The 12,544-nt window shown below is 44.1% G+C and overlaps 1 protein-coding gene across 1 annotated transcript in view; it reads right to left on the reverse strand.

Annotated features, from left to right (window-relative positions):
* Serpine3 (serpin family E member 3) overlaps positions 1-12,544 on the reverse strand; it is a 30,181-nt gene that overhangs the window by 14,806 nt on the left and 2,831 nt on the right. Inside the window, exons 2-4 of the mRNA XM_046454075.2 lie at positions 9,475-9,708; positions 6,902-7,099; positions 4,747-4,945 (exon numbers count right to left, since the gene is read on the reverse strand). Of these exons, the coding sequence (XP_046310031.1) occupies positions 4,747-4,945; positions 6,902-7,099; positions 9,475-9,708 (631 nt within the window). The remainder of the gene's footprint in view (positions 1-4,746; positions 4,946-6,901; positions 7,100-9,474; positions 9,709-12,544) is intronic.

A 12,544-nucleotide genomic window follows, 5' to 3' on the forward strand; every position in this document is an offset into this window, starting at 1 on the left:
GGTCTTTTCTCCAGTACATTGTGTATCTCCATAAATAGTGATTGCTAGCACATTTTTCACCATAAATAATATACATATTATACAAAAAAATTTGTAAAACAACTTTACATCATTGTTAAGACTTCTGGTCAACAGCAAGCTATTAGTTGTTAAAGTTTTGAGTGAATCAAAAATTATATGCAGATTTTCTACTGCAAGGGGGTTGATTCCCCTAACTCCCATGTTGTTCAAGGGTCAAGTATATAATAATTAATTCAAAATGAATCAAAAGAGATAAGACTATAAAACTCTTAGGAAAAAAGCACAGGCATTATCTCTGTGACCTTGGTTAGGCAATGGTTTCTTAGCCATGGTATCAAAAGCACAAGAAAGAAAAGAAAAAAAAAATAGGTGAACTGAGCTTCATAAAAATGGACAACTTTTGTGCTTTAAAGATGAAGAAATTGAAAAGACAACACACAGAATGGGAGACAATATTTATAAAGCTTATATCTAATGAGGGTCTAATATCCAGAATAAATAAAACAACAACTCAACAACAAAGATAACCAATTTAAAAATGGGCAAAGAGTTAGGTGCAGTAGCACATGCCTGTAATCACTGTGGCCTGGGAGGCCGAGGCAAGAGGATCACAAGTTTATAGCCAGTCTCAGCAACTTAGGGAGGCCCTGAGCAACTTAGCAAGACTACATCTCCAAATCAAATATAAAAAAGCTGAGGATGAGGCAGCGATTAAGCACCCCAGGTTCAATCTTCATTTCTAAAAACAAATAAACAAAAATGGGAAAAGGATCTGAATAGATTTTTTTTTCTCAAAAAATGCATAAATGATCAACAAGTGAATAAAATATGTCATACATTACTAGTAATTAGTGAAGTACAAATAAAAGCCACAATGAGATACCACTTCATACCAACTAAGATGCTTTAATAAAAATTGATGGACAGTAGCAGATGTTGGTAAAAATGTAGAGAAACTGAAACCCACAGATAAGTCATGGGCATGTAAGATGGTGTAGCCACTTGGAAAACATCCTGGAAATTCCTCAAAATGGGTTTCCACATGACCCAGGAAATCTCTTCTTAGGTGTATATCCAAGACACTTAAAAATATATATCCACACAAAATACATGAATTTCATATACATGTATTTTTCAATCCAGAGAAACATAAACAAATGCAAAGATGTTATGGTTTGTTTGGCAAAAAGTGGAAACCAACAGAAAAGTGTCTTAGACCTCCAATATTTATGAATTAATGAATTTATAATTATAATTTAAAACATAATTTTGTAAATTTAAAACAAACTTAAACAAAATATAGTATCCATGCAACAGAATATTATTCAACTACAAAAGGACTGAAGTAGGGCTGGGGATATAGTTCAGTTGGCAGAGTGCCTTGTATGCACAAGGTCCTGGGTTTGATCCCCAGCACCAAAAAAAAAAAAGACTGAAGTACTGATTCATGCTATAAGGATGAACTTTAAACTTTACGTAAGTGAAAGACTTCATATACAAAGAACTACATGGAATGATCTAATTTACATGGAATGTCCAGAAGAGGCAAATCAATGGAGAAAAGTAGACTAGTGATGGCCTGGGCCCGGGAAGAGGGAACTGAGGAGCAATGGCTAATGGGTGTGGGGATTCTTTTTTAGGTGATGAAATGTTCCTGAATTAGATAGTAGCAATGGTGGTACAATTTTGTGAATATACTAAAAACCAGTGAATTGTGCATGTTGAGAGTGAATTTTAAGGGGATTAAAAAAAGAAGAAAACAACTTTAGAAAAGTATAGACCACCCATGATGATGATTAACAAGTCCTTGAAGGGGGCAAAACTTGTTTTGGATATATGAGGTCTGGTGGATTTTAAAGACTGTGGTGTAGATATGGTTTGGACGTGTTCCCCAAAGACTCATGTGCTAGAAGCTTGCCACAGTGTGATGGTGTTGAGATGGTGCAACCCTTAAGAGGTGGGGCCTAGTGGAAGGTAATGAAGTAACTGGGGCAAGATCCTTGAAAGGGATTAATATAGTATTTTGCAGTTAGTTACCAGGAGAATGTGTTGTTTAAAAAAAAAAAAAAAAGCAAGCCTGGTCACCAAATCTCTCTACCATCCTGTTCTTCCATTGATCTCTCCCTCTTGCATGGACTCCTGCCATGATGCCATCTGCCATATTGAGATGTAGCCAGAAGGCCCTCACCAGAGCTATGCTGATGCCAGCACTATGTTCTTGGAACTCCAGAACTGGAACTAAATAAACCTCTTTCCTTTATAAAGTGCCCAGCCTCATGTATTTTTTCAAGCCAATAGAAAACAGACTAACACATTATCAACTTCCTACTATGTTGACCTAATCACCAAATGTTTTATTTATCAAATGTGTATTTGGTATTATTAGTCTTTGTGGATTACATGGTCATGGATGTACATGATCCTTAAATACTCATTCTTAGTTTTCTGGTTATTTCTTTAATATGATAATCATTCCTAAGAAAGACTAATGGTCCCTATGCATTTTATTCTATTTCTTTATAAGTAAATGGTTACTTTGGAAGCTAGACATCATAATTCATCCAGAATCTACTAATGCACTGCTTGGTTATGTTTAACCCCAAAACACATTCATTGTCACACAATTTTTGCTTTGATCCCAACAGTGTATAAAATTTTTTGCTCTTGTGCAGTGAAAACTGCATGCTGACTGCAGAGCAGGCTATACTAAATGATGAATGAATGATTTGAGGGAACTAAAGGTAATTAGTTGTTCAAAAGTTGACTTTGGGTCTACTGTGGTCCATAGTTTATATCTAAACCTAGACTTAAAACAGTTTTAATTTATTTTCAGTTTATTCCCTAAAGGCATTAAAGCTAAATTAAAAAAAAAATTATCTAGTTTTGCTTGTGAAATGTTCTTATTTTCCTAAAAACGTCTACCCTTCTTGAGTAAGAGGCTTGATAGACTTAGGGAGATCTTAAAAACTTTTATCAGAATGAAATCAAGTTATTAACTAACAGTTGGTTCACTAAGATCCCTGCCTTCTCCCCCTCCCTCCCCTGACCTCCAATGTTTTTCAGGATCCTTGCTGGAACATTTGGGACTCCTAAAGCAGAATTGGAAGACAATGGAGATTTGGGGCACATTTTTTTCAAGGGAGCGGCACTGGGCTTCTTCCCCTGTCCTGACAACCGGTTGTGGCATGAAGCTGGAGGCAGAGTATCTGGTCTTGGGAAGACCCCCAGGAAGTAAGTTCACTTCAGTCTGTGCCATGAGCAGTGATTCTGAAATGGACTCTCCCCATGGTCTCCTCCCAGGGTCTTGCAGAATCCTGGAACTGGCCTGGGGATTTAGCAGGTCAGCAATTACCTGTGTCAGAGGAGCCAGGGGAACCAAACAGTGCCAACCCTGGGAAAAGACTGGAGAGTTCTCAATGGAGCTGCACTTTTCCCTGGGGCCCCCTGCTTACATCAGCTGCTTCAGGAAGAGGCAGCCAACTTTATCCTAAGACTGTGGTGAAACCCTGCAGCAGGCTGCTTTTTCTCTACATTTAACAGCAACAGCCTCTTCCTCTCTTCACTGAGCTTCTCTCAGATATAACAGGAAGATAGGGTCTGCTTCTGCTCCACGCCCCAGAGATCTGTTGAAATGTCCAGGCTTGGGGCTTTGGTAGTCTGAATATTTGGTTTTAAGAGACAGACTATATCTTAGAGTTCAGTTCACCTTCTGCCCTGGACTGTGCCTCATCCCACTTTAGATCTTGGCCCTAACTCACTGGGTCTCTGTATGTTTTTGTTCCAGCACACAGGCTTATTTTTAACTGCTCAGGGAAGAACTGCCAAGGCCACTGCCCTTGCCTGCTGAGAGCCCTGGCTGTGGAGTGAAAGCTAGGCCACCAGTGGATGGAGCACGACATCACACATTACAAAGGAGGCCCTGGACAGCGACGCTTTCTTATTGCTGGTCTACAAATCTATTATAAATTCTCTCTCATCTCAACTGCACCAGAGAAGCTCAACATTTAAAGAAATCTTTGGTGGGATCCCTTCATAAAATAATGAGTCTTGTTAACACTGTGCTTTGGAAAAGCAAAATCTAGTGCTATTATTTCACTTGGAAATTTGTATGTGTACTTATTAGGGTTTCTTAAGGGAGGGATTGATTCCCTCTATTTAGGACCAATAAGAACCTTCCACACAGAGACTTCAAGTCTCACATTTTTATGCCTTAATTTGGTTTCTGATTAGAATTGTATTTGGTTAGTTTCATAAGCCATTTTACCTCTTTGGTTTTGGGAAAATGATAGTTGTATTACTCTTTAAGATGTGGTAAGATTTGGGGCACATTCTTTCAAGGGAGCAACACTGAGCTTCCTCTGCTGTCTCAGAAATTGGTTAAGGCATGAAGCTGGAGCAGGGGTTGTGGGAGCATGATTTCAGAAAAGAGTGCTGGGTCAGGTGGCAGGGTGGCAGCAAACACAAATGACCTGCTAGGAAGACCCAGTGAGAACAAAAGTGTCTTGGGGCAGACCCTGGGAAGTAAGTTCATTTTGGTATGTGCCACGAACTGGTCAGTAGTGTCTCTGAAATGGACTCAAATTCTAGGGTAATTTCCCATTGTCCTAAGCTCTGGAGGAGCATTAAACAAGCCAGCCCAGTGGGTAAAGAGAGATGCTTGAATCAGACCACTTGGCTCCAAATCTGGGCCCTGTGGACGGCTGTAAAGTGGATGGAGTCACTTACCTGGGGAGGAACACGTCCATCCTAGTTCTTTTCAGCCTGGTGGTCCAGAGGTGGATGACTCTGGCTGTGAGGTGTGGTTCAATGTAGCCCAAGGGGGCACCTCTGTCGCGGGGCAGCACGAGGAATAGACTTGCTGTGCTTCCCAGGTAAGGTAGCTCCAGGACCCCCACCTGATGGCCTGCAGTGTCCTGGAACTGGCCTGGGGATTCAGTGGATAACGAATTAGCTCTGTCCTAGGAGCCAGGGGGACCAAATAGTGCCACACCATTGGAAGAGGCAGGTTTACAGGACTGTAAATAATAAAATAGAAGATCTTCTTGCTCTCAGGGAGCAGCATGAGGCTGACAACTGTTGAGTGACGTGGTCCCTTCACTGATCCTAAGGCACAAGGGCCCAAGTCATAAGGCCTGCAGTGGCTGGGCTGGATGATGATGATGGCATAGGGTAGAACCATATACCCTGACTTAAAGGGGAAGCCCATTCAATCCTGGCCTGGGGACCCAGGCCTTTTGTGCCAGATCTCCCTATCTTTCAATTAAAACTCTTAAGTCCAAATTTCCTGTGAGATTTCCCAACCTTTAAAGTACGACACAGACCAAAATAAAAACCATGAGTCCAGTCTAGATTTGACCTGGAGACGGACCAATTGTAACCTGTGAACTAAACAAACAGGTCTCAGGAAGGGCAGCTGGGAGCCCATGGACAATGAATGTGGCTGGCTGAGGACAAGTCTAGGCTGCCAAGCAGAGCATAATTTCAAAAAAGTATGATGGGTCAGGTGGCAAGTGGCAGCAGACACAGATGACCTGGCAGGAAGACCCAGCAAGAGTTGCTAGTGAACAACCAACCAGTGACTGGGCCCAGTGACAAGAAAAAGATAGTGAGTCATGTAGGCAATCCAGGGGGCAGCGAGCCTCAGGTGGACCCCAGCCCAGATCCCTTCCTTGGGAGGATTTCAAGACCAAGGCCTTGGCATGTGTCAGGAAACAGCAGAGTTGGCTGCCGGTGAAGGCAGAATCTTAGGCTCAGTAGGAAGAGACGGGGACACAGTTCCTAGTGCATATTTCAGCTATTCTGTGGTTACTTATTCACTGTCCTTTGTGTGCCAGCCACCATGCTCTGCACCCTGGGTGTGCTGGGAAGAACAAAAGCCACCCAGAGCCTGCCTGTCATCACACAGCCAACAGTCAAAACACCCAGCACGGTGACAATAGCAATGATAAAATGATAAAAATAAAAACCATAATAAATTGTTCTTGCACATTTGTTTATCCAGTAGACATCCTTCTCCTCTTACTTGACCTCCACAAGCAATTATTGGTTGATTAAACAGATAAGTGCCTTTACTGAGCACTCACATGTGCCTGGATGGAAACAAAGCAGGACTACTTGCTAGCTTTCTAAATGCCAAAGTTCCAAAGATGCTGATTGAAATCTCACTGGCTTTTCCCTGAATAAGAACATAATGAGACTCAGAGGCTGCAGGAGGCTAAGTCTTCAGCAAGATTGAGGCTTGAGACATGGCTTCGGAGAAGTGTGTAGCAAGAAGTGGGGCCTGTTCTCCCCTGCGGTGCAGGGCCTGCTGAGTCCACCACCCACAGCAGGCTGCTGGGATGGGGACCTCCAGGCATGCACCAGCATTGGGCAAATCCAGCCAGCCGCACCTCTATCTCACCAAGATAAGTGACCATCAGGCAGGTGGGTACACAGAACCATGGCATTTCAGGAGCAGTGGCTGCCAAGCAGAGCCTCCTCTGGGAGGCTTTGGAGAGCATTTTAGTCTCAATCTTCCTCCTTGTTCAGCACCCATTTTATCAGAGTTCCTGCCAGGGCAGGCGGTTCAGTTCAAACATTTTTGATTTCACATTAACTCTATTCTTAGTAAGTGCAGAAGGAAATGTCAAGCATGAAATTGGGTTGTGCTCCACATCTGTGTCCACACTGTCTTGTCAGCACACACAGTACACAGACCCCTTTCTCTAAGTCTTTTGCCACCTGGGCTTTCCTTTGGCCAAAGCCGTGGCCCTGACAATGGACTCACATGGAGACACATCTCAATCCTGATCCTTTGGGAGCAGAGGCCTGACCTTCCCTCTCCTGCCCACAGGGCCCCGGGATTCCTCCTACTTCAGACAGCTTAGGGGAAGGGGCTTACCATAGTTGACCTCAGCCATTTGGTGCATCATGGGGACCTGGAAGATGTGGCCACGAGCACAGGTGAAAGGCAGGGGCTGTGAATTGGTGGAGGAGAATCTCCTCCTCCACGTGCTTTGGAAGGTCATGGTGCTCACCAGTGCGAGCTGAGCAGATGCTGCGTTGATCTGCTCCCACGGCAGGCCACCTGGGCTCTTACCTGTAAGCAGGTAAGATTGAACTGAACACAATATTATGTGTAGAGAAGGAGTGCAGAGTTAAAACAAACAAACAAGATCTTTTTTGATGTAGTATTCTCCATCTCTCTCTCCCCCCTCATGTTTCCCAGTGTCTTTTTGGTTTACTAAAAATGTTTTAATTCCCTGTCTCAGCTGCTCATACTGCCAGGGGATCTGAGGTCACATTAGCTGCTCTCAGCTTGGGTGGTGGGAATAGAAAGTGAGAACTCAGAAGTGAGTCTGAGTCCCTGACACCTGCCCATGGGCTCTGGGGGTGAGTGAGGCATTTCCAAAGATGGGCTGCAGCCTACTTGTTCATATCCATTAATGGTGAAATATGTACACACTTCTAAAGAGCTGCTGCTGAAGACCATGCCTTTGTTCTTCCCTGAGCATTTTGGGGGGCTCCCTCTTGTTCTGTCTAAAGCCATTCTTTTTCTAGACAGACCCCTGAGGAACTAGGTGTAGTGTCAGGGAGGTGCCACACTGTGTCACCCCTAGATCTCCACTGACCATTGCTGAGCTGTATCCCCTTCTGAGACAGCAATGTCCAGAGAATTGTCTCTGGAGGGCTGAAGTTAAAATTTCATGCATTACCAGAAAGAGGACAGGCAGACTACCCCTACAGGGACAGTTTTTTTGTCCTGGCCCTTTATTTGTTTAATAAACATATTCTTTGCACTGGGCTTTGTTCTAAATATTGGAACAAATTCTCACTGACTCATCCCTGTTATTCCTTACTTCACAGATCTTGGAGAAGTTGGCCAATGCCATATATTTGTGATGGGCAAAGCCACCATCCTCCAGTTACCTGAGAAACCTTGAATTCAGACTAGATGGGCCTGGCTTCAGGCTCTGCCCTTGGGATGGTTGCACTAATGGCCACCCTTTCTTCGAGGACAAATTTGTCCAGGAATTGAGAAAGCAGCTAGTGTGGCTTTTGCAGGGGGCAAGGGTGGGGGTGTCCTGGCAGCACAAGGAGGTGAGAGGGAATTAAACCTTTTAAAGTAAATTGACCAGATGTCATGAAACATTGGAGAAAATTGAGGAAGAATTGCAAATACATCAGTTCAATGAGTATATATTCTATCACTTCCTATTCTATTTAAAAAAAATTTTTGTAGTTATAGATGGACAGAATACCTTTACTTTATTTGTTTATTTTTATGAGGCGTTGAGGATCGAACCCAGTGCCTCACACATACTAGGCAAGTGCTCTGCCACTGAGCTACAGCCCCAGTCCCCTATTCTTTTTAAACAACTTTGGGTATTGAACGTTCTCTACATTTCTGGGTAACATGAGTAATTGCCAAGGATGCTAGAGTCCCACACTCTGTGTTAGAATCCTGGCTTTGTGGACCCTGGGCAGACAGGGGGCTCCAGCCTCAGTGCCTCAATTCCTCCATTTTTAAAATGGTAACAGTACTACCACCTCCCTCCTAGGACTGAAGTGAAACTAAACTCAGATAATGAATTTCCTTCTGTCTTTGTTTTCTTTTTTTGGTACTAGGGATTGAACTCAGGGGCACCACACCACTGAACCCCATCTTCAGCCCTATTTTGTATTTTGTTTAGAGTCAGGGTCTCACTGAGTTGTTTAGTGTCTCGCTATTGCTGAGGCTGGCTTTGAACTCAGGGTCCTCCTGTCTCAGCCTCCTAAATTACTGGGATTACAGGCGTGAGCCACAGCGCGCAGCTGAGAAAATGAATTTGGAACAGTGCTAAATAAATAAATTAAGTGCTCAGTAAATATTAATGATTTTCAATAAAAATTACAATGGCAGGGTGGCAGGTGCCAGACCTCTCTGAATCATCCCTCATTGCTGGACAGTTAGGTTATAAATATATTTTTCTTCAATGAAACTGAGCTAAACATCTTATTGCATACAACTTTTTATTCTTTTGAATTATTTCCATATCCTAAATTCCCAAGAAACAATTTTTCAGCCCCTCTGACATTTTATTCTCACAGGGGGTTAACTGTAGATGAGCACAGAGCTCAGTGGAAACTTACCCTGCGGAACAATGACATGGGAAAAGCCTATAAGGTGTGTCAGAGGTAGAGACTCTGGGGAACACTTTTCTGAGGAACATGTGTATTCATGTGTGTGTGTGTGTGTGTGTGTGTGTGCATGTGGTGGGGGGTGAGTGGGGTGGGGACAGGGACAAAGTCAGCTTCAGTTGTTTCACAGAGCATGTCATTCAAGGGTAGGATCTCCCAAGAAGACAAACTTGCGCTGCAGTGGAGCGCAGACCACGCACCCACCACCATGGCTTCTGACAAGTGTTGGGTGATACTCTCTCTGTCTTTGCAGCCCTCACTTTAGCCTTGTGAAGGAGGATGGTTTTCTTTTACCTGTGACTGGTCTGGATGCCCCTTCCTTGGCCCAGATGGTAGTGCTGTTGGGCTCTCTGAAGTCAGCCGACTGCAGGCTGCTGTTGGCCCACCAGGAGACCTGCTCCACAAAGCAGGAGGACAGTGGCATTCCAGCTTGCACAAAAAGGGTGCAGGCCAGCTCCATCTCGGTGACGTGACTGGAGTTGCGCAGTGTGGCATAAACAGCGTGCAAGAAATCTCTCACCTTAGGGTCTGTGCAAAAGAAGTAAGGATAAGCAGTCAATGGGGACTGTGAGGAAGAAGTCAGCACAATGTCCGTCTGCGTGTTGCATGGAAACGGGACCTCAGCAACGCACTCTTATTTCATAAGATGTATCCCTATGCATAGTCAATTTAGAAAAGTCAGAGCTAAGCCCACTCAGGAATCAGCCTAGCTGGCTGGGAAGAAACCCTGCTGGAGACACGGCTCAGTGGTAGAGCACTTGCCTAGTAGGCATGAAGCCTGGCTTTGATTCCTAGCCAAAAAAAAAAAGTAGAAGTTGGGAACAAGCCATGCTAGATCTGAAGGAATCCAGCTGCAGTAGGGCACAGGGGTGCATGCCTGTAATCCCACTGACTTAGGAGGATGGCAAGTTCAACGCCAGCCTCATCAACTTAGAGATACCCTATCTCAAAATGAAAAATAGAAAGGACTGGAGATGTGACTCAGTGGTAGAGCATCCCTGGGATCAATACCCAGAAAAAAAAAAAAAAGAAAGAAAAAGAAAAAGAAATCTGGCTCCAATGAAGTCAACTAAGATAAGGAGCTGTTTTTTCCTAAGATCCTGATTCAGGACTGTGGACAAGTGCTGGACTAGAGTGTCTAGAGCTGGGATAATGGAGGTCCAAAGTGCAGGGTGAAGGGCTTTCAAATATTTGCAAAGTCAAGAGCTTTATATGTAATGTCACAAGTAACAGTGATGGGCAGTGGCCAGGATGTTGTGTTGTCAAGATACCTTTCCTGGGGCCTTATATGACAGCATGTCATAAACCCAAGCAGCCTCTTTTAGAACTATGCTTTCAATTTGAAAAATACAGAGGAAAGGTAAGAACATTTCCCATCCCCCATCTCCCTACAACTCAGCAGAAGGCTCGTATTATTGCATCAGTGAGAAGCTGCAAGATTGTTGAGGAAATAACCATGGAGAGAGTGAGTAACGAGCTTCCACCTCCTTGGATGGCAGCTAGATTTCTATTTCTACACTATTTACACGGGAGATTGCTGCCTTGTCTCCATAATCCATGGTAGATTTTATTTTCATGCTACTATTTACAAGCTGCAGCTTCTAGACTCCCAAGACATCCCATAAGCTGGTATTCTGGGGGTGAAGCTCTGTAGGCTGCCTGCAGGATACCTCCTTCCTGTTCTCCTCTGTGCCTCACCTCATTCTCAGGAACATCTCTGTAGCTGTCCCCAAATCCTCCCTGCAAGACATAATGCCCTGCCATGTCACACACTGAGATGCACCTCTCACTCAGCTTGGGGTCTGTCCACTCTGACATCTTTCAGGTTGCAGAGGCCAAACCAGGAGGCAGCAGAAGACCTCTAAATAGCCTGGCTCACATCCTTTGGGAGGGAGCACAGTACCCAGAATTCCCCCTGGTTATGGCCCCCTGGCTGCCAACTATAGTAGCAGACAGATGTTATTCATCTACACATCACTCACTACTTCTTAGAATCTTAGAAACTGCTTCTTAGAATCCACAACTCTAAAAAGCTGACTTGATCACATGAATTTCAGCCTAACTTGAGTTCTTGCATTGTATCATAGTGAGAAAAGAAATGAAAGTCCTTACAGTCAGATTTTACCTTAGCCAGGGAGGTCATCTGTATTTCTGGGATCACATCTCTGCAGAATGTTGGCTGTCTGCAGAGGAGACATTTCACTAGTTTGTAGTGTAGAGTGACCTTAGGGGTGATCCTGAGCTTTTTCTCTGTCCCCCTACCTTCTCTGGGCCAGGAACCAGTGTTCTTACAAATGAACAGAGCAGAGTAAACTGGCTTGCGGTTGATTTTAGCATGAAGTCTGATCTCCATCTGAGCCGGCCTGTCCTTGCCCATTTGCACACAGGAATACGCCTTGCCAGAAATGAAAACTACTCTAGGCTGACAGTGTCCACAGACAGTGTGCTAGTGCTCTGCGTTCCTGATCACATTCAGTTCTTCCAACAGCCCTGTGAATGAATGCCTATTGTGATCCCCATTTATAGATGAGGGAGTTGAGCCAGAGAAGTCCATTCTCTGGCTCAGTTTCATCAAAGTGGTCAATGTCCTGTTACCCACAGGGCAAGGGGCCAGTGGGCTGTGGACCCTCTGCTTGGGTGGCTTTGTTCTCTTGGGGATGAAGGTGGGCTGTGGAGCAAGTAGCCTCCTGTTTTGCTGTATTTGCTGTATTCCAGATCCTTTTCTGTGGTGGATCAGACGTAACTGATGTGAGAGTGAGAACCCGCTTCTCCCACAGCCCTTGAAGCAGAATCCTGTCGCTGGCTTTCTCTCTGTCTTCCATCTCTGAAATAGAAAGCTGCCTTTCTTGCTGCAAGAGGGGACATAATCAGGTAGTTCTAAGAAAATGCTGAGGGAGGGAAGGAAGACAAAGAAAAGAAAGCCACACAGGCTGTGGGACACCAGGGGTAGAGTGAAGGAGGTGTGAAGGGCTTGAGGAGAGGGTCCCTGGGACGAGTACAGAGTGATGGAAAGTACCTGAAGAAAGTAAAAAATTCTGCTGCAAAACAGTCTTTCAGCTCATTTGAGAGACTGGCATGGAAAGTACCTTCCTTTTTAAAATAAATCTGCTGCATTAACCTTCTTAATTATGACACTGAATCTGGTGGGTCTTGACTTTGTAAGGTTAAGGTGTATAAAATTCTCAAAGTGCAAGAACTGCCTTTTGGATGCTAATATTTTAATTGCCAGAGAAGGAAAAGAGGGTTTTTAGAGAGCTTTCCAGTGAGTTGGGTTGGGCTGAGAGGATCATGATGATGCTTTGTCGAGAAACAGAGAAGGCAGGGTGCTTATATATTTATGCAACTTCCCCATGGCTTAGAGTAG

The sequence above is a fragment of the Marmota monax genome, unplaced genomic scaffold (genome assembly GCF_021218885.2).
Source record: "Marmota monax isolate L192 unplaced genomic scaffold, Marmota_monax_Labrador192_F-V1.1 WCK01_AAM20220418_F8-fsc00011, whole genome shotgun sequence".
Taxonomy (NCBI): Eukaryota; Metazoa; Chordata; class Mammalia; order Rodentia; family Sciuridae; genus Marmota; species Marmota monax.